Source organism: Papilio machaon, chromosome 21, assembly GCF_912999745.1.
Source record: "Papilio machaon chromosome 21, ilPapMach1.1, whole genome shotgun sequence".
NCBI classification, from domain to species: Eukaryota; Metazoa; Arthropoda; class Insecta; order Lepidoptera; family Papilionidae; genus Papilio; species Papilio machaon.
In genome coordinates this window covers 2,045,756-2,071,401 of record NC_060006.1, presented here as the reverse complement: position 1 = coordinate 2,071,401, position 25,646 = coordinate 2,045,756, and the positions used below count along the sequence as shown (strand labels likewise).

Below are 25,646 nucleotides of genomic sequence, written 5' to 3'. Positions count from 1 at the left end.
GGATGTATGGATATATAGATGGATAAATGGATGTTTGTATGAAGGAATCTCCAGAACGTCTCAACGGATCAAATTTTGCATTGATATAGAACATAGACTGGAAGAACACATAGGCTACAATTTTTTTTTTATTCCGATCGGACGGAGTCACAGGCGACAGCTAGTAATGTAGTACGTGTGTTTTTTTTTTGTTACACACCTATTTCGTTCAAAACATATACAAAAAAGCCATCAACGGAACTTATCATTATCTTATCGAATTAGTTATTAGACTTTGACCTTTGATTTGGTACCGAGATAAGTTATTTGTCATATTTATAATCTGCACGGAGTTATAAAATAAATGTAACTTTATTCACAACGAGCAGTGTGAATCGAAATGACCTAGCATAAAGTACTTTGTACTTGTGTTTAAAGTGGGAAATAACAGTCAGATTTTTTATATTAAGCGATTATTCATTTCATCAATCATCATGGATTTGACAGGTATGTATACATATTAAATAATCTAAATTTATATATAAAACATATCATATTTTAGTCATTTAAAGTATTTTAAGGTATATTAGCTGAGCTTCACCTTGCGTTGTTTACAACGGTTAAGTCAAAACAATAAATAATGTTAAAATCTTTATAAATGATGACCACCAACATTTTGACGAAATTAACTGTTTGAATTGAACAATTTATTTATTACACTGTTTCGTTTAACCGCGCTCTTATAAACAATATATAACTAATATAAATCTCATAGTAAAAGCAAAACGTTATGTAAAACCTGATAAACTTTTTATTCTACAAGTTAAGATCTTGGAAGTAAGAGCTTACCAATCAGCAAAATCTGTCCAGTGCTCCTAGCACGAATATTTGTGAATTGTCGTGAAAATATTTTCGTTAACGATACGATGACGCTTGTCATTAATATTATTGCAAGGCCCACTGCTCCATCCTACGCTTTCAGACTTATCATCTATTGAAAAACCAATAACTGTTTAAGTAGTAGAAAAACACAAGTGTTTCAACTGACAATGTTGTATTTAATTGATGTATGTAATCTTTCAATATTACAAAAAACACAAGAGGCAAAATGACATCAGCGGATTCTTAATGCGTTTAAGATGACTATGATTAATATGATACTAGCCTCGTAATTTGGACTCTGGACTTTGCACTGTTCGCGCAAAACTAGTTTGGATAATTATAAGTGGTGGATCTGCTTATCGCATAACAGATTTCGCATCGTTCCGACTTCAAAGCGCCAGTTAAAATTACTATACATTAATTTTATCTCTATCATTTGTTAGAATTTCCAACACCGATACCATCAGGCCAAAAATGGCGAAAATCAAATAGGCACAAAAATACCACTGATTATAATCTATCCAGTGCAATATAGATAATAATGATACTTACTATCTACTTACTATCTTTGAAAAAAATATATATAGAAATCGTTATTGTACGTGTACAAGTGTCACGCTAATTTACAGTTATTTTGATGTCAAACCTTTATGGCGGCTCGAAATTTCGCACGAGACCTTAGTGTGACGATATACTTTAAGGTCTGCATGGCGTTATTAAGATGAGAGGATGGGTAGTGCGCGATCTTTCCTCCAACCTACTAAGGTTGGAGGAAAGATCGCCTACTAAATCTTGCCGAGAAATGCTTGTAGCTAAACACCGTAGCACATGGTTGCAAGGGTCTTAGTCGAATTATAAGGCCCATATTATGTCATAAATGTCCTTGAACACCGTTAAACACTGATGGAGAACTTTCATGTTTACATTACTTCAAATAATAATATTGTTTTGTTGGTATATCCTTAATATAAAAGCTGATGAAAGGTTAAAAGTCGATTATAATTCAATCTTTTCTTTATGTGTATACATGTGTATAAAAAATTATTGTCTTCATTTTCAGTTGATGAATTCATGGAGGGTCTTTTAAGCAAAGAGTCGTATGAGAAACCATCGGACACGGTGAGCCATGAGAAATTGGAAATGAAACTACCCGAATGGTTCGATGAAAAACTCTTTAAAAAGTAAGTTGAAAGTTATTTATTCAAATGAAATATATATTCGTTGTAACAATGGTTGGGCCGGCTCAGCGAGCCTGTGGTGGGATGTGTGGGGTTTTTCTTTTTTTAATTTATTTTACGAAACAATTTAGAAAAACATATACAATTTCGATATGTCAGCAGTACAAAAACCTACAGGGTTTAGATGTACTCACTGGGTTAAGATCTGGACTTTATCAACATGTCCTAGGTTCCAATCTCGTGATGTAACAGTGTTTTTCTATGTTCGGATTTCATATAATATGCAGATTAACCTGATTAGCAATTATCCACGACTTTGAAATATTATTTCATTGTTGAAAAACTACAGATTTTTTTTATTTCGCGTAGACGAAGTCGTATTCAATGCAAAAAAATTATCAAATCTTTCCTCTTTACAATATTAATATCTAATATATAAAATTCTCGTGTCACAGTTTTCGTCACCGTACGGCCGAAACGGCTTGACCGATTCTCATGAAATTGTGTGAGCATATTCAGTAGGTCTGAGAATCGGACAACATCTATTTTTCATAACTCCCCCCTTTTGTTTTTTTTTTTAACTGCGCGGACGGAGTCGCGGGCGACAGCTAGTTAGTATATAGTATATATTCTTACGGTGGGGACGTGTATGAACTAACGAGGATAAATATTTACTTAGCTTTTTCATTCTAGGGGTCAACGTTTCTATTGGAAATTTTGCTTCGGCTTCTCGTACTCGAATTTCCTAGGTCTAGTTGCGCTGTTTGCTATCCCCTCCATTCTGCAAGTACTGGCAGGCTCCAGGAGGTCGTCTACCACATACACTGCTTATAAAAGATATGTCGCCACCTTCTTACATTTCCAGTCCTGGTTGAAATGTGAACTGAAACCGGGGAGTGTGTAAGTATTTAAAAATAAATAACAAGAATTATTTTTCAGACAACCTGTTATTTACAATTGATATTTATAAATATTTATCTCTCAATTCTAATAAATAACTCTTAAATAATGATTGTATACAAATTACAAAAATGTACAATGTATAATACATTATTGTACTGTATATATTGTTTCTAAATATATTTGTGTGGAATTAAATAGAGATAATTAAGTTAAGTATTTTCTGTATTCAACTTATTAAGTAATAACTAAAAATATTTTGATAACATTTTATTTTCAGATCGTGGAAATCACTTACCTCCGTTCGCAGAGCACATATTATTAATGGCCGCGCAGCGCGTTTGAAGAAGAAAGGAACAGTCTCACAACGAGATGTCGCTCTCACTCTCTTCGGTCTTATCGGACTTGGAATCTTGAAGCCAGATCGCTTCGGTGTGAGACAGGTGGAGGAAGATGACTGGGAGGCGTATAACCACTTTTGGGCAGTTATTGGTTACATGCTTGGCTTAGAAGATAGGTAAAAACTATATAAACGATACTCTGTGATATTTAACGCAACGAAAGTTTAAGTTGCCATTGAAAAATCGGTAGATGGCGTTGTTACTTAGATTTTTCTTCTTCTTAAGTAAAACTTGAAAAATTACTCGTCGTCAGCTTGGTCATATCCTTACCGAGGGACACGGATCCAAATTAAGATGATGATGTTTTCCTTTACCGTAAGAACGATGGGTAAATGTCGAATATAAATCGAAAAACACATTGGTACATAACGTATAGATTTCGGTCCGGTCCGGTCAAGCGCTTTACAACTGCGCCACCAATTCTTTCTTTAATAAATTTTCCAAAACCAGAATAAATTTTAATAGTTAACATTCACGAATTCTTATCGTATTTTTCTTATTTCAGATATAACGTCTGTCGGAGAAACATAGACGAAACACGTGAGGTGTTCCAATTAATTTTGGATCGAGTGCACACTCCGTGCTTAGTGAACGTTCCAGAATACTTCGAACACATGGCTCGCGTGATGATGGACGGATTGCGGCCGTTGATGGGCGCGACGGAGTCTGACAATGTCATGTACATCACCAAGAACATGTTCAATGTCCCCGGGTACATTATTACAGAAAGCGATAGGATTAACCTGCAGCGGAGATTGAAAGAACAACTAGGTGGAAAACATAAAGATACAGGTAAATAAGTTATTACGTACCGTATGTAGTTAATATTGTTAATGTTTGTTTTTTTATTTTGAAGATAACTGACTCAGGAGATTCATTATTTTCACGCGTATATATAGTTATATAATATTTTGTATGAACATAAATTACATTGCGTAGCCTAAACGACCGAACTAATTTAAAATAAGGTCCTAAAAAACCGACCGACTGTACATTCAGTGTCGTTTGCGGCGTTGCACTTTCAGAATTGTCTTGTTCCTTGCAACGAGACAAACTCTGTCAATTGTTATAAAATAACCTGTTAGGTAGCAGCGAGTTTCACAAACGACTTCTTTTTTTTTCGTAAAGGCACATTTGTACCAGATTACCCGATAGTACATGTACGCAATATCAATTCGAAAGTCGATTTTTTGTGTTTTAATTAATGAAGTCTTATTTCAGGTGTAGATGTGTCATCATTGATAGAAAAAACAAGCATAGAAGGCCTGCCGGATACCACACCTACTCTACTCTACCTTAAAGACTACGACAGTTTAGAAACAGCGCCCGAATACAAGAAACTTTCTTCCAGTTCGAAATCCAAATTAGGAACACTAAATATTATAATGTCTGTCTACACCACAACCATTGGACGAGTATTATTGAACTGGTTGTTCAGATACTCTATGTTTATGGCGGAGTATTTCCCGTATGGTGCCTTCTTTTTGTACGGCGTCAAGAAATCGTATGTCGATATTTTTAAAGACCCAGAAATGGATACAACTCCTCCGAAGCCTAACTCTGAGTACTACAAAAAGAAACCAACGCCGTGGTATAATTCATTCTTTAGTTTTTGGTCAAGTTAGATGGTTTAAGATATAAGAAGATAAGAAGAAATAAGAATATTCTAACAATCAATTGACAATCTTTTGTGAGATAATTTTTATTAGTTTTAATTTAAGTAATAAATAAATGTTTTAATATTCGTAATTTCTTGTCTCATCCTAAGGTATTCCAAAATAATAGACACAAATCAATTACTAAAACAGGTTGGCTTCATTAATAATATCTATAAACCGGCAAGGCTATCTGAACCGGTGGGCATAAGTCAAACAACATAATGACAGCACACTAGCGTCTAAATGTCAACGTCAAAAATGTCACAAGATCCTCTTTGTACTATAATAACTTCATGTATTTTTTTTTCTTTCATGTAATTTTTTTATGTCTAAGTAGGTTTTATATATATTTTGGCGCGATGGCAACGCCTCTTTTACCGGTTCAGATATCCTTTGTTGACTAACTATATGCCATCTTATTTGTCACAAATGTCACGTCTTGTCAAAATGGAAAAAATGCATATCGTAAACATGTTAGTATTTAATTTTTTTTACAAGTATAATTAACATTGAATTAGATTAAAATAAGGTAACGCTAATTGTTAATAAGTCTTGCAGTTTCATTTATAAGTAAGATGTCTTAAGCCCCGTTTTCATTCTACCTTCCCTTAGTTTTCCTTCAATTCCACTGACATACATGTTATTGTATGTAATTATTCAAAGATAATGTTTCTCTGCCTACATTTTATAATTAATATTGTTGGGACTGTCGATGTGTTTTCTTCGAAAGGAAATAATGACTCAATAGTTTGCCTAATCTCGGTTCCCAAGCAACCGATCTTAGTATCGGTTGCCACAACAAAAACACAGTATCGATCCATGCCTTTTGTCGTAAACTAAGTTGTCGAAGATTGCAAATTATAATTTTACACTTCGTTCTTTAATTTTATCATCGGGTGTTTTCCGTTGATCCGATCAGTGGTTATAAAAACAATCGGCCAATCTGCATAACGGGAAACACCCTAATCTATATCTCTACTCATATTATAAACAGGATTATTTATTGTTTGTTTGTATTGAATAGGCTCCGAAAGTAATGAACCGAATTGAAAAATTCTTTCACGTAGCTACACTATAGCTGGGTGATGTACTATCGTTTAGTAGATTGTTTATATGCCGCACGGACGAAGTCGCGGGCAACAGCTATCATCTAAATGCGAAAGTTTTTCATGACACTTGCATTAGTTTTCGGACTGCAATTTCATCTATGAACACTAAATACGTATTTAGAATAAATAACCTTATAAAACTTATCTAATACTAGCTTTTACCCGCGACTCCGTCCGCGCGGAATAAAAAAAAAATAGAAAACGGGGTAAAAATTATCCTATGTCCTATTCCTGGTTATAAGCTACCTTCCCACCAATTTTCAGTCAAATCGATTCAGCCGTTCTTGAGTTATAAATAGTGTAACTAACACAACTTTCTTTTATATATATAGATATAAAATTCTCGTGTCACAGTTTTCGTTCCCGCACTCCTCCGAAACGGCTTGACCGATTCTCATGAAATTTTGTGAGCATATTGAGTAGGTCTGAGAATCGGCCAACATCTATTTTTCATTTATTTTTTTTTAACTGCGCGCGGACGGAGTCGCGGGCGACAGCTAGTTAGTATATATAAATGTACATATTATATTGTAATAAATTGGATGAAGTATTGAATATTACAACGTTTACCAAACACTTGTATGAACCACTTGAAGTGTTGCTCAACATATTAAAATGGAAAGCGTGGGTGGTAATACATTATTTAGCGCTTGTCTCATATCTGTTTAGATATGTATTAGGTTATGATTGCTTAGCATATATTAATTAGATATGAAAGTGAATAACAATCAAAGGAAAGCCTCTAGCAATTAGTCACGTCTCTAAACTATGTACCGTATATGTAAGCCATACACGAAAAATATTAATATCAAAATTCACTTCGTTGTGCGAAATTCGAACTTCGATTCCCGCTTTAGCGTTTGTTCTGCAGTCGATAAACTTACTCTCAACTAGGTTTAATTATATTTTAAATATACTCAACTTTTAACTAAACCTATATTTAAACTAATTATAAACTTAATAATAGAGTTTTGAATATACATTCACATTTTGCTACTTTTATCATATTTGGTCGTCTACGTCTACGCTGCTACGGAGTGCTACGATATTATTTTTTGTTATGCAGTTGTGTTTCGGAATCGTAGCACGGCGCCCGCCCTGTCGTAGGCGGTACAATATATTGTAGTATAATTTTTATTCTTGGTTAATTGATATGAACAATTTTTCGACCATTCGATTGATTAGTATTTCATGGTAAGTTTATTTTATTTTAAAAATAAATTCATACAAACATTATTTATAAAGTTAGTTACAAGCCAAAAGTAACAGGTTTTTTTCAAACAACTATCAATTTAACAGAGATGCAAACTTAAAATCTTCGAAACTGCATTCTTTTTTTTTTTCAAATATTCCGCAACAATTTTCTAACTCAAAAGTTCAATGATCGGGGTAAAATGGTTTTCACTAATAAACAGCATTTCAAAAATTTCTTATTTTGTATTTTCCATACAAATTAACAGAGTTAGATCGGATTATGTTACGTATAAAAAAACATTTTTTGTACGCAATAATCATACTAAATAATTTTGCTGTTAATAAAATATAGGAGTTGTTGTCTTAAATTTATTAGTAAAATTAAGAAGCATAAAAAGTTTTTGCTTTAAAAAAATTGTAGGCGCTCCTGTCTTAAATTTTGGTGAATAAAAATGTAATCTATTTTAGTTACTAATGTAAACTTGATGACATACTATGAAAAATCAATAAAAACTCTTTAATTTTTATGGGTCAGTATGTTATAAAAGTCATTATTATATCTGAAGAGTCACTTATCGAAGGCTGCTATCTAATGATTGTTTGAAATTGGGCCTTGAAACAACTATGGCACCGTAGCATGATGTCTAGTGAAATTAATAGATTTATTATTAACTAGCTTTTACCCGCGACTCCGTCCGCGCGGAATAAAAAATAGAAAACGGGGTAAAAATCCTATGTCCTTTTCCTGGTCCTAAGCTACCTGCTCACCAATTTTCAGTCAAATCGATTCAGCCGTTCTTGAGTTATAAATGGTGTAACTAACACAACTTTCTTTTATATATATAAGATGATATTGTCCTAGTTAGGAACATCAATTTAATTATTAATTCAACATAACATATCGTATATTTCTTTTGTATAATCAGTTGTGTTTTTGATCCCTACAGATTGAGTTCAGTGTAATACTAATAAAATGTTGACGTTAAATGTCATGTCAAATAAAACCAAAATTTTATAATTCTTTAAAATTACAAAAATCAGTTTTAAAATGTATTTTAAAATGTAAATTACCGGAAACGGCCACAAATAATACAGATTAATATCTCTTTTTATTGCCTTTTTGGTGCTACAAACAATACTGCCTACAACCCAGCCAACGATTGGTCATTTGAAATTGAAGGGACTTATATTCAGCGGCCAACAGGATAAGTGTGGCGTCAGAAGTTTGATATCTCTCAGTGAATACCAATGAATCATGGATAATGGATATAATTTTGAAAGACCAATGCAAGACAGATTATCAAAATATAGAGGTGGTAAAGAATACCAGTACCACTGAAGCATTTGGTATAAAAGTTGTTCATGTGAAGGGGCTCAATCTCCTTTGGACTGTTTGTTTTTGTTATTTGGTTGTTTTTATTTCTAGCAATAATTTTTAATCTATTTTGACTTTAACTTTAAGTTTGTGCCTTTGTGTGTTTTTTTTTTTTTTTTTTTTTCTTTTATGATTTATGTTTTGTAATTTATTGTAATATTTATTTTAATAAGTATTTTAATAAAATAGTTGTTAATAAATTGTATATAAGTAGTCCCTAGGAGGGTTTGGCGTCAGGCAGGCGGCCGGCCAGTGAAAACATTTAAAGCCAAAACATTATTACAGTATGTGCTACAGGATTGAAAGACTACGAATTGCGAGTTGGAATGTTGGTACAATGACAGGTAGAGGAAGAGAGTTAGCAGAAGTCTGTAACAGAAGAAGAATACATGTAGCTTGTTTACAAGAAACGAAGTGGAAGGGATCGAAAGCTCGAGAAATTGGTGATGGATATAAATTTTACTATTGTGGAAGTGACGGTAAGAGGAATGGAGTGGGCATTGTGTTGGATAGCGAACTGAAAAATTGTGTGACGCATGTTAAGAGACTGAATGATAGATTGATTGTAATAAAAATAATGATAGGGGATCTGATTATGAATGTAATGAGTGCTTACGCGCCTCAGTCTGGATGCGATGAATGTATTAAGGAAAAATTCTGGGAAGATTTTGATTCCATTTTAATGAATATTCCAGGAGATGAAGAATTGTATGTAGGAGGTGATTTTAATGGACATGTTGGGAGAACGAATACAGGGTATGAGAGAGTGCACGGAGGCTGGGGGTTTGGGATAAGAAACAATGAGGGAGAGTATTTACTAGATGCAGCTATTGCATATGATTTGGCAATTACAAATACATTTTTTCAAAAGAAAGATCAACATTTGATAACTTATAAAAGTGGCGGTAAAGCAACCCAATTAGATTATATCCTTACCAGAAGGGACAAATTGAACAGTGTCAAAAACTGCAAAATTATACCGGGAGAAAATTTAACAAGTCAGCACCGAATTTTAATAGCGGAATTCAAAATTAAAATAAAATCAACCAAGCACAAACCTAAAACCCCCAGTAAAATAAAATGGAGTATGCTAGAAAGGCATGAATGTGCAAAAGAATTTTTTAAGCAAGTAGTGGATAAAATGATAGAAATGAATGATATGAGTGGGATGACGGTAAATGATAGTTGGAATGAAATGGCCAGTTGTGTTAGGAATGTGGCAAAAAGTATACTGGGAGAGACAAAAGGTAAAGGGAAAATTGATAGAGAAACTTGGTGGTGGAGTGCAAATGTGCGTGAGGCTTTGAGTGAAAAGAAGAGAGCATTTAAAGAGTGGCAGGGTGTGGATGATAATGATAAGGATTTGAAAGAGAATAAAAGGCAGTTATATAAGGAGTGTAAGCGATTTACTAAGAAAGCCATCGCAACTGCTAAGGCACAGGCACAAGATAAATTATATGAATCCCTGAACAGCCCGCCGGGACAAAAACGCCTGTTCCGTATAGCAAGAGAGAGAGAAAGGAATGCAAGAGATGTAAACCACATCAAGTGTATTAAAGACGATGAAGGAAATGTATTGACGGATGATAATGATATTAAACAGCGTTGGAAGGATTATTTTGAAAAATTGATGAACGAAGAGAATATTTGGAGTGGAGTGTTGGAAAAAGTGCCGGTTAATATTGGTATGGTGAAAGAGATTAGCGTGGATGAAGTAAAGAAAGCTGTGCAAGGTATGAAGAACGGAAAAGCAGTTGGGCCGGATGGAATACCAGTGGAAGTATGAAAGCTCCTAAAGGCGGACGGATTGGTGTGGCTGACTCTATTCTTCAACAAGTTGTTACAGGAAGAGGTGATTCCAGATGAGTGGTGTAGGAGTTCGCTGGTGCCAATTTTTAAAAACAAGGGTGATGTACAAATCTGTAACAACTATAGAGGAATAAAGCTCATGTCACACAGTATGAAAGCTTGGGAGAGAGTGGTGGACGGAAGAATAAGAGAGGAGAGTGAGGTAACTCGGAACCAATTTGGGTTTACACCAGGACGGGGGACTACCGATGCCATTTTTACTATTCGCCAACTTTGCGAGAAATATAGGCGTGTGCATAAAAACCTGCACATGGTGTTTGTAGACCTCGAAAAAGCATACGATAGGGTTCCGAGGAAGGTTTTGTGGTGGGCTTTGAAAGTGAAAGGAGTGCCTGGGAAATACCTGCAGCTTATTCGTGCTATGTATTGTCGAGCCAATACACACATCCAGTCCGCTGTTGGCGATAGTGACAGGTTTGGTGTCTCGGTAGGTCTACACCAGGGTTCGGCTTTAAGTCCGTATCTCTTCCTCCTGGTAATGGATGCGCTAACGTCAGACATACAGGAGGAAGCACCCTGGTGTATGCTTTATGCTGATGACATCGTGCTTGTCGGGGAGGATGAATGCGAGGTGCAGAGCAGGTTGGAAAAATGGCGAGATAAATTGGAGAGAGCTGGTCTTAAAATCAGCAGAACCAAAACTGAACATTTATTCTGCGATTTTGGTGGTCCGACCAGCTTTTCTCCAATCGCTTTAAATGGTGTTGACCTACCAACCTGCTCCGATTTTAAGTACCTCGGTTCACTCGTCCAATACGATGGTGGTGTTGACCGGGATGTGAAAAGCCGAATAAATGCAGGTTGGATGAAATGGCGACAGGTCACCGGTGTGACTTGTGATCCAAGAATGCCACCCAAGCTTAAGGGACAGATCTACAAGTCAATCGTAAGACCTGTCTTATTGTACGGATCTGAATGTTGGGCCACCAAGGTTTCGGATGAAAGAAGATTGCATGTAGCTGAGATGCGTATGCTAAGATGGATGTGTGGTGTGACAAGAAAAGATAAAGTTAAGAATGTGCATATCAGAGGAAGTTTGAAAGTAGCGCCAGTTATCGAGAAATTGAGGAGCAGAAGGTTAGCGTGGTTTGGACATGTTATGCGGAGGGATGATAATCATATAAATAAAAAAGTAATGAGATTGAATGTGGATGGCTATAAAGGTAGAGGAAGACCAAAGAAATACTTTCTTGATTGTGTGAAAGAGGATATGGGTAAGAAGGGGGTAAATTCAGATATGACGGCTGATAGAGATGTATGGAGGAGTAGTACATACTGTGCCGACCCTCCATAGGGATAAGGGCAGGTTGATGATGATGATGATGAGATTGAGTTCAGTGTAGTTCATAGTAACGTTTACTTCAATATTCTTACCTGTTCATATTTTAAATATATTATTCTATTGAAAAATTAATCTTATATCTATATTTATAAAAGAAAGTCGTGTTAGTTACACTATTTACAACTCAAGAACGGCTGAATCGATTTGACTGAAAATTGGTGGGCAGGTAGCTAAGAACCAGGAAACGGACATAGGATAATTTTTACCCCGTTTTCAATTTTTTATTCCGCGCGGACGGAGTCGCGGGTAAAAGCTAGTTTATAATAGATTATGTTAAGCAGAAATCTGCAGTAGGATAGTACTGTGAAGACTAGATAAAAACAAAATATATTTTTTAAGTAAATTGATGCCAGACTGTAAAAGGATCCAAATTCCTCCCTCATTTTAAATTACTTATTCTTTACGTATTTCATAAGGGGAGGTGTCATTTATTATTTTCCGCGGAGTCAAACGCTCATAGGGTAAAAACCGTTCGTTGCTGAGACCAAAACCTCTGTATAAAACATATCATATCATCCCTGTCATTATTTTTTACAAAACAGAGATAACTATCTTTTAAACTGGGATTTTGGTCTTAGAAACCCACGATTAATCGGTTTTTATGTACCTATGACTTTTAAAGTAACTGCTTATATATTTTTCTGTATACATATGTTATCAGGTATAGCAATGGGCGATAGGATACCGCGACGCGGTGCCGGCGCCCCTTTCTACGCGCCCCCGCGGCGCAAGACCTCTGCCGAGATCATCAGTGAGGCAAGAGCTGCTATATTTGACGGTAAGTACTTAACATATAATCTTGAAACATACATACGTTATAATATGTTACAAAAGATGGTGCAGTGATTGTTTTTAAATGCGAAAAGTTTTACAACTTTTGAGATTTTGGTATGTGTTTATGTTTAGATATCTCTCTGTTTCTCTAAACCTGACTTATAGGTCGTAATCTTGAAATTTTCCTTGAAATACCTATATATAACGTAAGATTTGAACACAAAAAATATTTTATTTGTTTAAACGAAATAAATTTTAATAAAACACTTTACTTATTGTAAAATAATATTATTCGTAATTCTTTAACGAATTTTCAGAGTTTGAGTCAGAAACATTTGAATTTTACAACATATTTTTCGTGTTGTGTTTACCAGGAATGTTTTTACTAAACACTAAAACTGTATTAACTTCGCATGACATCACATTTCACCTTGCGAATGTCGCACAAATGGATTACTTCCAGTCACGGCATAGATCCAATTTTTTTGACGTGAGTCATTTATCACTATAACATCACATATTATTTAATACGTTAAATATTTTATATTGCAAAAACTCAGTTGTGAAATTTTTCGTTTTTGTACACTGTCACAATTTAAGGTCAATATGACCATAAAACGTCGTATCGTATCTTGTATCATACGTCTCCAGAACATAATATTCTACAACTACTTTGTAAAATGTGCGAGATTGCCAGATTATTAATCTCCTGTGGAAAAAGTTCACGCAATTTTTCTACAGATGATAATTGCATTTTAACTATCAAAGGTGTTGATTAGAACATAACTTCAAGATTATTACTCTGTTTTGTATTTTAGAAAATAACATTTCAATGGTTCAATAAGAAAATAGGAAAACTATTATTATTTTTATTATTTCTTCGTTTCAATCATAAACTTCATACATCATTGTCAAGTTGTCATAGGCGGGTAATAAAGGTAGCCGATGTAGCGTGATTTAACTATTAACACGCGACACCAATTTGTCAAAGATTCATATTTTGCTCCAAGGTTATTGAACTTAAGGTCAAGTCGTTGTTAAAGATTGTTGTTATACGGTTGCCAAGGGAAATAAATTATATAACGTATTTCTTTTTCGTTGAAGAAACAGCTTACCTGATTGTATTCAGCAATTTATGTAACTACTAGCTGTCGCCCGCGACCCCGTCCGCGCGAGGTTAAAAAAAAAATGAAAAATAGATGTTGGCCGATTCTCAGACCTACTGAACATGCTCACAAAATTTCATGAGAATCGGTCAAGCCGTTTCGGAGGAGTACGGGAACGAAAACTGTGACACGAGAATTTTATATATTAGATAATGCTGTGCTGGAATTAAAAAAAAAGAAAGGGGAATGTGATTTAGGGGGTAAAGTAGTAGACATCCACAGGAAAGGAAAATATTTTTTCTCAGTACAACCTCTGCTATTTCCATTAGAGGTATTGTGCACCTGAAACCTTTTAACACTTTGTTCACTTTTTTAGCAATATCAAGTTGCCTCTTATTCTTTTGAAACCTTGTACTTTAAAAATATGAGTATAGATAACTTTATATAGTAATTTCCCAGAAATGAGCGGCGCATCGAGTGGATCTAGTGTGGGCGGGTTGCGACCGCTGCGCACGCGCCGGCCGTTCACGCCGCGCGAGCCACAGCGGACTCTGTTCACTGACCGCGCCCGCAAACGGGACCCGAGACCACCCAGTGCTTTTGAGTAAGAATTATAATTATTACATAGATATTATAGTATACATTTGTAACTTTATTAATCTACTTTCTGTCCTACTCTATGTGGGGTCAGCACAACAGGTATTCATTCTCCAAATCGATCGTTTTCTACTAGTGTTTTCCACTAATTTTATATGGATGACCAGCGCGCGGCTGCATCAGTGGAAATAGCAAAAACATGATTCCATACAAAAGGCGACCTCACTGGAGTAGATTTAGCCAGAGTAGCACGGCTAATGGAAATTGGATTAAAATATCGCATTAGGATAGTGTTGCAGGGCGACTTGTACTGACTTGAGCTGTATATTATACTAGTGTACTTAGAAAGCTGATAACAATATAGTTCTAATAATAATTATCAATTTATAATGGTTTTTCTAACAGTCTGAAATACCTCAGTCTATCAGAAGACAACGAAGGCGCTCCGATAACGAGTACCCGCGTCACAAGCTTTGCTGAGGAAGATTCAAGTCCAGTACATAAAACGGATAGTAAATATCCGACGAAGAAAGATAATTCGGTATCTCATAACTTTACGCAATTTATTTTAATTTTTTCAATATCTAGTGACAATTCAAATTGAAATTTACTCGTATATTCGTATTGCAGATGAAAGATGGCATTACCTGGAGTGGATTTACCAAACTTCCCCATCTTAGTGGTAGAAGTAAGCCGTTACATCGAAGAAATACAACAGGACAGATAACAGTTGAAGGTGAGAAAAATATCACCCTGTCCTTATCCCACTCTATATGGAAGACCAGATTTTGATTCTTGTCACATTTCATATTTCATCGATGTCTCCTTCGCCATTTCAGTCGTCGTCCCTTCCCATGTTATCTTTCAAGCAATCTATCCATCTTTTTCTAGGATTAGTCTTTTACAGTCATGTTTGATGTTTAGATTATTAATTAAACAGATGATTACGAAATTCACTATTCGAGGACTTTAATTTCAGCCCCATCTACAATATCTAATCTATCTCAAAGTATATTAGTGACTAGACCATTGGGTGCAAATATTGATGCGGAATCAACGAAAGACATCTCCAAAGATTTACCAGGGTCTAAATGTAAGTTATTTTTCCACTTTATTCTATTGTATTTTGACTTTTCGCATTTTGTTATCAAATTATTTTCGTATTAATTCTTTGAGAATAAGCTCTAACATAATTTGAAGAATACATAACAAGGTAATCATGTAATAAATTTCTAATGTAATAATGTATAATTTTTAAGTAAAATACGGGTATCATTTACAATAAGACATTGTGGAACAAACACAGGGTTAAAACCTCATTTTAAAATGCATAATAATTACAAGACTTTTAACCAAATAGGTTTTACCACAAATGTTCTCAGTTTGTCCAAGTACTTATGTGTTTGTTTATTTTCATCACCAGTCTATTTTTGTTATAGCACATGTTGCGGACACAGCAGCTAACAAGCGACGTACATTTGGAATAACAAAATCAGTGTCTTGCGACGCCGGCTCCGGTATCGGAGATATCCCAGTCAGACATTTAGCACTGCAGCTTCCGAATACTTCTTTTGATAATTATGAAAGGTAAACTCCCATATCTCTTCTTATTATCGTCTTCGCAAATAATATATTTGTTAATTCTTTTATGGCAATGGCGATAAATACGTGTTTTTGTTTATAGTATGACCACGCTAGAATTAGCCGAAGCATTAGCGGCACAAAGTAGTCATGACGTTGAGAAGACTTTGCAATTGTTAGAACCGCTTCAGAACATTCTAGAGAAGTCTACGCCTTCTAATAATCTACGTGAGCTGGTCATCCGCTCTCTCTACGTTCATATTGATAATGAAGACGAACGTATATTGGTGGCTATCGCTAGAGCAATGCTTACGGTAAATTTTGACTACATTTTTTACTTTAAATCTGCAGTTGACAAACATCATTAAAGGTCGAAGTCTATTCTATCGTATAATATTATAGTATGCCATTAACAATTTGTTATTATTTAAGATGCGTGTAACCGGTAAACATTTAGCTGCGGCGTGCAAATTGGTCTTCAAAATCGCCAGGAATGACAAAAACGACCATTTCTTCCGGAGTAGCAATTTATTAGGTTATAAGCTTAAACATTTTTTAACAGTACATAAGCTTTACACAATTTAATTCACGAATTACCCTAGATTTTTATCATCCCATCACTTACCAACTTTTATTTTCTTAGTTCATTTAAAAAAAAAAAATTAGAAGACTCTGTTCTTTTATTGCCTCTGTTAATCGTTTTTAAGAAAGAATTTGTTTCATCAATCAAATTAATATATTTTTATTGTGTGAAATAGAACTGCTAGTGGAAGGATGTGGTCGTGCGGACCCTTTAGCGGAAAGCGAGTGCTGCGTGTACGGTGCCGGGGCGCTCCGCTTCCTCGCGCTGGAGCCCCGGCTGTGTGTGCTGGCACACGACGCCGGAGCCCTACACCTCGCCGCGTTACATCTCAAGATATTCAATAATGCGGTCTGTTTTAATTCTATTAGGATAGTTGAATTGAAGAGTAAGAGAAGCAATAGTTATTTTAAAAATACTAGAAGAACTTTGGGAATGGGTATAAAAAAACCAAACGTTTGGCCATCATCCCACCTGATGCTTTATTATAGGAGGTCGTCAAACGATGGTATTACTATCATGGTACGCCCCAATTTAGCAAACTGATATCATTTTTAACACTAACATCGTCAACTTGTTCCAATCCTTTGCTATTCCCACAATGAACGACGATTCTATCTATCGTGGAAGGGTCTTAAACTTTTGTGTCGATGTTTTAGAAAGCGGAGAGACCACGTCAAGTACGGGAGCAAGCTACACACGCACTGTATCAGCTGACAGGAGCGCTGCGGAACCTAGCGAATGGCGGTGCCAAGACGGCGACTGATTTTGTCAGTAGTGGCGCTCTTGGTGAACTGTTGGCTGCTCTACCGCTGCATACTGATAGAGATGTGCTCACTAATGTAGCACGTTGTCTTAGGTGATTATCATTGCTTTGTGGTCCTATCATTATCATTATCTGCTTTCTGTAATTCGACTCTACGTGGTCGGTTCAACAGATTTATATCTTTCAAAATGATCTATAAGTCGTTATCCTCTTATTAATTAACGTTTAAAACTGTCATTGTCATGTGTTATGCTTCTCTTTAAAACATTGTCATATCATGCTAGCTTTTAGCTCAATGATTATAGTACTATGTAGCTAATAACTAAGTATGGGGGCAGTTAGTTAAATTTGCTGGCTATTCGTGCTAAAGTATTATGTTTCCAGTGTACTATCAGCTGAGGAAGCATGCTGCGAGTGGTTGTGCAGGTCGCCATGCAGCGCTCGAGCGCTGTTACGCACACTGGCAGCGTGTGCGTCACGCGCTGCACTAACTGTCAGATTGACGTATACTCTAGGCAACATGGCCGCCGCGGATGAACAGGCCAGGATAAACGTAAGCCATAAACATCCGACTTGTTAACCGATTACAAGAAAATAAGTATCAATACAAACATCGCAGATTTTGAATGAACGAATAAACAATTTTTTTTTTTTCAGAATTATCTAAACGGTATTTTGTCTTACTTTGAACGAAGAAATATATCTTAAGTTTATATAACTTAAGTTTTTTTTATAATTATGTTTTTTAGATTTATAATGAAGAAGGTGGCATTGACGTGATCCTGACGATATTAGAATCGTATACAAATCGCAAGGATCGAGACGCTAAAGATTTGGAAGAAGATACCGACCTCCATTTAGTAGGTAAGCGTTTGGGAGTTTACTTCGTATAAATATTTGGTAGGTATTAATTATTTGGAATGCATTACAATAAATTTTTTTTTTCCTACAGGTTCAGATTTAGGTGGATCAGATGGCTCGAACGAAGATGTTCTGATTAAGGTATTGTAATAGAATATCTTAAATAGACGATCTTAAGAAAATTTTAACAAATGCTTCGTTTCATAATAATAATATAATATAATAATCTTTATTTCAAGCAACATATACAAGCTCAATATTTAGTTAGTAGGATACTTACGAACTATGTTAGTAACAATAATAACAACTAACTATACACCAAGCGCCACATGCAGCTTTAGGCTGTGATTAATATTAGGTCCTTACATATGAAATTGGCGTTTTTCGTACTGGCCACTTTAATCACGAATTTCTCCTCTTTGGTAAGGAATTCCAAATTCAAATTTGTACAGCTATAGACTCATGTATTTGTGGTTCGATGACCGTCATTCATTTGTTTTTTTTCTTCTGTTTTTTTCTGTTTGCGTCACTCATTTTACAAAATGGAAAACTTAAAATATCGCATTATTTACGAGTAATTTGAGAGTTCCGCCGTGGCACTAGTGCTGCGGAAACGACTCGAAGGGTGAATGATGTGTATGGCGGTCGTGTTGCAAAAGAAAACACAGTTCGTTTTTGGTTCCAACGTTTTCGTTCTGGAAATTTCGATCTGCAGAACAAGCCCCGTAGACGGCCTGAGACTCAAGTTGATAATGAAGAGTTGAAGGCCATTGTGGAAGCGGATCCATCGCAAACCACGTCCGAGTTAGCTGCAGGCTGCGATGTTAGTGATAAAACTGTTTTAATTCACATGAAGCAAATTGGGAAGATTAAAAAGCTTGAAAGGTGGGTACCTCACGAATTGACTGAAGCAAACCGGCAAACGCGCGTCGACTGTTGCGTTACATTACTAAACCGGCACAATAATGAAGGTATTTTAAACCGAATCATTACCTGTGATGAAAAATGGGTTCTTTACGATAATCGGAAGCGCTCAGCGCAATGGTTGGATCCTGGCCAGCCAGCCAAATCCTGCCCCAAGCGAAAATTAACCCCAAAAAAGTTACTTGTAAGCGTTTGGTGGACTAGTGCCGGTATTGTTCATTACAGTTTTCTCAAATCTGGCCAGACTATTACGGCTGATGTCTATTGTCAGCAATTGCAAACCATGATGGAAAAGCTAGCGGCTAAACAACCTAGGCTGGTCAATCGCTCCACGCCACTGCTGCTTCACGACAACGCTAGACCACACACTGCGCAACAGAGGGCTACTAAATTAGAAGACCTTCAATTGGAAAGTCTAAGACATCCTCCGTACTCCCCGGACCTTGCTCCAACAGATTACCATTTTTTTCGAAATTTGGAGAACTTCTTGCAAGGGAAAAAATTCAACTCCGATGGGGCAGTCCAAATCGCCTTCAAAGATTTTATTGATTCCCGTCCGACTGGTTTTTTTAGTAAAAGGATCAATGAACTACCTATGAGATGGCAAAAGTGCATAGAAAATAATGGTGCATACTTTGATTAATTAAATATATTATATTAAAAAATATTCGACTTTTTGTTCCTCCCATACAAAACGCCAATTTCATATGTAAGGACCTAATATATTTACAATCTAGCCTACTTGCTATTAAGCTAAGTATGCTGTTGGGACTGGCTCGCACCCTGCGCACCAGGGATGCGCATCTTTTGCGCATTGTAGCATGAAAGCAGTCGACGCGGGCTTCTGCAAACATCAGCGATGTTTGCAGAAGCCCGCGTCGTCGCGCGTATAATAATCACACAGTAAAGAAATTTGAAATAAGTGACATCCCTGTCACTTATCGATGTAATTGACAAGAATTACAATTCAAGGCTATAAAACCTTATAGTAAACTACACGTGTTTTGTGCAGACGGTACGCGTTGTTGCCAACCTCTGCTTGTCAGATCTTGCCGGCCGCGGTATTGCAATGCATCATGCCCAACGAACTATAAAAGCTTTGCTCGCCTGTTTGGATGTAGCAGAGAGAACTCCTGAAAAATTGGTATGTGTGACTATGCGTAAGCGTCGGGTAAAGGTAAACGATGTTTGTCAATCGTTTTATTAGTATGCAGCTTTGTGTGACGTTTATGTCGATATTCCAGAGGTCGACTCAATAAATTGGAGAAAAATTATCTCTTACCCCTTTTTGAAAATAAATTGATATTACTAATTTGACACAGAATGACAATCTAGGACATATTAAAACCACAGATATTTTGTTACTAATTAATTATTCTTTATAGGTTAGTGAAAGTGAAGAAATCAGTGAAGATAACTGGAACATGGATCGTAGAGAGGAGCTAGCCACGGCTGCACTCGCCACTCTCAACAATATCACCTTCTATCTAGAGCCCACTGACACTCTGGATCCTTTGGATGATAATGTAGAACAACTTTGCAAAGGTGACTGTGTAACACGTATTAAATCACATTGTTGTCTCTGTTTTATTTTTAAAGATAATGAAAGGGATGCCAATTTGATTTATGCAAGTTTTTTGAAAGTCGTAAACTTAGAAAGATGAACAATGTCGAGTTATTTCTTATAGATGGTGTTATTTTTGGACGGAAAATTAGATGTAATTATTTTCGTTTTGTGTTATGCCTGAAGCCAGATCCTTTTCTTAATCCTCCTCTATTTGACAGCTGGTAACATGCAGCTTTTTCCCCGACTTATTGTAGAGTAATATTTTCGCGAGTTTGTCAATATTGTATGGTTTAAAAAGCTTGAACGAAATGTGGGGTATTCTGACATTACTAAAGAATCCTGTCACTTTGTAGCAACCTGTCGTTGGCTACACAAAGCGGGGGATGGGTCCCAGCTGTCGGCATGCGAGGCGGTGCGTGCGCTCGGCAACCTGTCGCGCTCGAGTCGCGCCGCGCGGTGGCTGGTACTAGAGGGCGCACTGGATGCACTGCCTCCGTTCCAAGAACACGGTTAATATGATAAATATCGGCTAATCAATCGAAAATCGTTATCGAAAATAACAAATGTGACTCTTTTTGATCATCTTTACCTCATAGATTTGGTATATTATAGTTTACGAATTTTTCCGGTCTCATTTGCTTTCGCCAGTAGTCTAGACTTAAACGATTTCTTCTTTGGAATGTTACAGGAGTACAGTCAGTCAAGTTTATTGATTTATTAAATGAGTTCTTAAATTTGACTGCCGCACTGAGTCGATCGATCGATTTAGTATGAGGAACCTAACTTAATCTAAGAGACGCCCGCAATTAAAGTTGTCTCGTCTTTTGTGTAGAGGACGCTAGTGTGCGGTACGCGGCGGCGGGCGTGCTGGTGAATGTATGCGGTTCAGGCGCGGAGCCCGGGGCAGCAGCGGGTGCAGCTGCGGCGGCGCTGCGTGCTGCGGCCAGCACCCGCGACGCACCCGCTGCCGCGCTGCTGGCCCGTGCGCTCTGGAACGCGCACGCGCACCGCCCCTTACCGCCTGCGCACGCGCATCTCATCACCGCCGCGCTCGCTGCGTTTATCGGCAAGTATCAACATTGTAGTAAATTAGCATCAGTAGCAATCATAATGTTAATGAACTTCCTGCAGTTTGGATACACTTTCTTATTAAAAATATCTTTAATTAGGTAGCGGTGTACACTTAATACCCCGTGAATATAAATTATTTCTTTGTTCTATAAAATTAAGACAAAATTTATAATCAAAACCATACAGAAAATACATACATATACATATAGAATATACATACTTATTTGATACAAGTCTTAAATTTTATATCATTTATCAATCGACTCCGTGGCGCAACGGTAGCGCGTCTGACTCCAGATCAGAAGGTTGCGTGTTCAAATCACGTCGGGGTCAAAATTTATTTTTTAAATTTTCTGCTTCCTTTAGAAAATATATTTAGGTTTTTTTATATTTTTTGCATGTTTAATGTTTATTTTTAAACACGAAAATCTAAATTAAAGTAGTATTGGACTGATTATCGTCATCCTACATGCATTATTTGATATGGCATTGATAACAAACAGGTTTCATATTATCTGACTTGAATATTTCAAGTTGAATATCTTATACCCAAACGATTAGATAACTTTTCTTTTTGCATCAATTTTGCTATCTCCGAGTTTGTATTATAACAAAATAATTTGATATTCAATCTATACCATTAATTAACCCTGCAGATAACTTGAACTTGAAATGTAGTTCACACTTTAGTATAGTAAATAGGTGTAAGAATTTATCTTCGTTTCCAGACGATGATTCTGTGTTCACGGCGTGCGCCGCGCCTCGCTCCCACGAATGCGACTCTAACGATCCGGAAATCAAACGTCTTGTTAGTATGCCCTACTATCATATTGTGAATTTCGACAGTTTATAAACTAACTAGCTAAATACCCATAAACTACCGGGAAAAAACTTGTCAGATTCGATTTCTACCCGTAGTGTATATTAGAACGACTTGTTAAAATCGTTTTGCTGTTGTTTTTTTTTTCTCAAATATAATGAATGAAATGATCATACTTTTGTGCAGATTTTTCTGCAGAAATCCATTCATCATCATCATCATCAGCTCACTATAAGTCCCGACTGAGGGGCTCGAAGGTTAAGGATGACCAGGTCATAATCAACCACGCTGCCCCAGTGAGGGTTGACTTCACACATATCTGATTTCTTCTCAGATATGTGCATCACGATGTTTTCCTTCAACGTAAGAACGTCGGATGAATATACATATATAGATCGAAACTCGGAAAACACATTTGACCTGCAGATTGCAAGTCAAGTGCTTAACCCCTAAGCCACCGACGCTCTTATCTCAGAAATTCATTGTAATTGTTTATTTCAAAGGTGAAGTTCGAAATGGATAGCCAACGTATGCACATTGAAGAAGCTAAACAAAGGAACTCGGACAAAGGTATGTCCGAGGATCATCATCATGGTTCTGGGGACGAAGATTGGGATAGAACAGGATACTCGGGGGAGGATCTGGGTTTCGAAGAAGGGGATATAACTGTAGAAGAGGAATGTAGTTGCGAACCATGCAGGCGGTTGGCTGCCTGGGATGAGTTAGTTGGAGTGGCGATACCACTACTGGAAAAGATGAAACCACCCAGAACGGATGCATCCGTTGGTACTGAATGAATTGTATTGAGTAGTATAAATTATGTAATAATTATTATCTTATTTATATGTTTATTTACTGCTTTGTCGATTTTAATGTATCAAATTAAATACAATATTTAAAGTTTGTTTTTTTTCTAGTTATTGGTAACGGATTCCTTTACTTTCTCTTGTTAATTTTAGTAAATAACCTATACGTACTTTCAGACTATGTAATATGTGTGCCAAATTTCGTCCAAACCATCTAACAAACATCCATTCATTAAAACATTCGCATTTATAATATTAGTAATATTAAACCAAACATGTTAATGATAAATTTATGACACCAATTATGTTTATTTCCGTTTAGTAATTGCTATTAGCGACTGGTTGTGCAAATGTGTACGACATTGAAAGTGACGCAACCAATGTCGTAGGCTAATACTTACGAAGGTAGGTGACACTATGCCGAATGTTCCGTGTTTCGAAATTAAAAAGAAGGCCTGTATAACTCTTTTTAAGTACCTTGACGGATCAAGGTCATCGGCGCACTGTGCAGTGCCCTCCATATCACTCTACGCCCAAGCGCCTAGTTACGTCAACAATCGTCAAGATATCTGAAAACAATTATACAAGTTGAAGAGATAACGTTACCTGCAACGTGGTACAACGATTCTTCTAAATGTTTTGTAAGTATTGTAGTAGGATCGTACTTTAAAATTACACGTTTGCATAACAAAAAAATTTAAACAATTAATTTACTGTCAAAAAATATTCAGACGTATCTAATTTGCTTGCAACAAGGAAGTTAGTTTTTTAACTAATTATTTGAAAATTATCACAGATTATAAATCAAGGAAGGTGCAAGGTACTTAAAATGTTCACTTCGCCAAAAGAATAATTTTTGATTGTAACATATTAGCTGTCGACCGCGATTTCGAGCGCGGAGTAAAAAAAATAGCCTATGTGTTCTTCTAGACTATGTTCTACATCTGGGCAAAATTTTATCAAGATCCAATGAGCCGTTCCGAAGATACCTTCAAACAAACATCCACCTAAACATTCGCATTTATAATATTAGTAAGATATAGTAAGAAGTAAGATTATTAATCGATTGTCAAACCTTCATATTAACTCAAATAAAAACATTTCATACAGTTTCGAAAGGCCGTATTATTATGCTCTCTTAAACTTGAAGTAACAACTTGTGACCTTCGCCGGATTAAGTGTTTTGTTCGTTTAATAAAAAAAAACAGTCACCAATGAACGTACTACTTGTTAATACATGACTTTTTAACATATTAAGTTAGTAATAAATTTAAAAGTGTGTATTTAATGTATTCATTTGATTGAAATAATCGTAAACATTTTACACTAGTGAACCTTGGATAAGTAAATAAATAAAATCTTTCTACATACCAAAACGTCTATGATAAAATTAAGGTAAGTTTGGTTTATTTTGTTAATAAATACATATAGAAATATAAATTTTATGGTTCACAAATTCTCTATCTTGGAATCTAAGTAATACTATTGTTTGTCGTTATTTGTCTTGCCCAAATCGCTTTGTTATTTGGTTATTCGCTAACCACAACTATGCTAAATATTTCGTAAGTAAATTTCAAGTAATAGAAATGGTTAAAAAGTTGTACAATCTCATTAATGTGCTCGTCTATAACAGTCTTTAGATTTCGACTGCAGCTTGTATTGATACATATTGTTATACTCTGTTATTTCAAAGAGAATGTGTGGGATGACAATATGTTTTAATACTGGTGTCGCTGCAGCGGAAACTCACTGTCGGCCTAGCGTGAATATTTGGCGTACTTTACGCCCGATATAGTCCGGGAGCCAGGTACATTTTCGGTCAATTATTTCCTCTCGGGCGAAACTTCGTAAAATGCATAAGGGACTTATACTATGAATACTCGCGACCATTAGCTGCAGCTCTGTGGGTGGGCTGGGCAGTGGCAGCCTCCCACTTTTGAAGAAAAAAAAAATTTCAGTAATTTCCTCTCATTTGAAAATTTATCACAGTATAGTTTATATAGTATTTTGAAAGAAAAACATAGTCAGCTGATCATAACACGGTGGATTATACGTAAGCTGGCTCCTTGAAGATGAAAAAAAAAATTTTTTTTCTCCATGCGTGGGAGGCTGCCACTGCCCACCCCACCCACGAAGCCGCAGCAGACGGTCGCCAGTATTCATAGTATAAGTCCCTTATGTATTTTACGAAGTTTCTATTGGGAGGGACTTGGTCATGAAAATCTGTCGCTGGCTCCCGGACCAATAGGTCTACGGTGTACAAATGTTATTCCAAATATTTTTGATGGCAATTGTCACAAATGTTT

General features: G+C 36.2%; 2 protein-coding genes and 1 non-coding gene across 4 annotated transcripts; all 3 read left to right on the top strand.

Moving 5' to 3' along the window:
* The first annotated feature begins 453 nt into the window (after nucleotides 1–453).
* On the top strand, nucleotides 454–5,292 carry LOC106718605. Of its 2 annotated transcripts, none has more exons than XM_045683217.1 (6): nucleotides 454–486; nucleotides 1,922–2,042; nucleotides 2,733–2,939; nucleotides 3,220–3,456; nucleotides 3,846–4,132; nucleotides 4,562–5,292. In XM_045683217.1, exons 1-6 carry the CDS (start codon nucleotides 474–476, stop codon nucleotides 4,963–4,965), a joined length of 1,269 nt encoding a protein of 422 aa, XP_045539173.1. In that variant the 5' UTR covers nucleotides 454–473; the 3' UTR covers nucleotides 4,966–5,292. The 2 variants fall into 2 exon arrangements, with proteins under 2 accessions (XP_045539173.1, XP_045539174.1); XM_045683218.1 differs by lacking the exon at nucleotides 454–486 and adding an exon at nucleotides 1,824–1,845.
* Nucleotides 5,293–12,556: 7,264 nt separating this feature from the next.
* Nucleotides 12,557–23,331, top strand: LOC106718603 (armadillo repeat-containing protein 2). The gene is made up of 19 exons (XM_045683227.1): nucleotides 12,557–12,665; nucleotides 14,227–14,371; nucleotides 14,770–14,905; nucleotides 14,995–15,100; nucleotides 15,344–15,457; nucleotides 15,804–15,951; nucleotides 16,049–16,259; nucleotides 16,378–16,480; nucleotides 16,704–16,876; nucleotides 17,185–17,384; nucleotides 17,676–17,844; nucleotides 18,041–18,155; nucleotides 18,244–18,293; nucleotides 20,089–20,220; nucleotides 20,462–20,621; nucleotides 20,997–21,152; nucleotides 21,476–21,696; nucleotides 22,424–22,522; nucleotides 23,038–23,331. Exons 1-19 carry the CDS (start codon nucleotides 12,557–12,559, stop codon nucleotides 23,329–23,331), a joined length of 2,841 nt encoding a protein of 946 aa, XP_045539183.1.
* On the top strand, nucleotides 21,976–22,047 carry Trnaw-cca. Its single transcript has one exon. It is a non-coding gene; the product is annotated as a tRNA-Trp (tRNA).
* Nucleotides 23,332–25,646: the final 2,315 nt, after the last annotated feature.

Bases quoted from the DNA above. Each gene is read 5' to 3' on its own strand.
- LOC106718605 (XM_045683217.1), top strand. The intron at 2,940-3,219 runs GTAAGTATTTAA...TTTTATTTTCAG, and splicing joins GAACTGAAACCGGGGAGTGT to ATCGTGGAAATCACTTACCT. The intron at 3,457-3,845 runs GTAAAAACTATA...TTCTTATTTCAG, and splicing joins ATGCTTGGCTTAGAAGATAG to ATATAACGTCTGTCGGAGAA.
- LOC106718603 (XM_045683227.1), top strand. From the start codon at position 12,557: ATGGGCGATAGGATACCGCGACGCGGTGCCGGCGCCCCTTTCTACGCG. The intron at 15,952-16,048 runs GTAAACTCCCAT...TTTTGTTTATAG, and splicing joins TCTTTTGATAATTATGAAAG to TATGACCACGCTAGAATTAG. The intron at 22,523-23,037 runs GTTAGTATGCCC...TTTATTTCAAAG, and splicing joins ATCCGGAAATCAAACGTCTT to GTGAAGTTCGAAATGGATAG.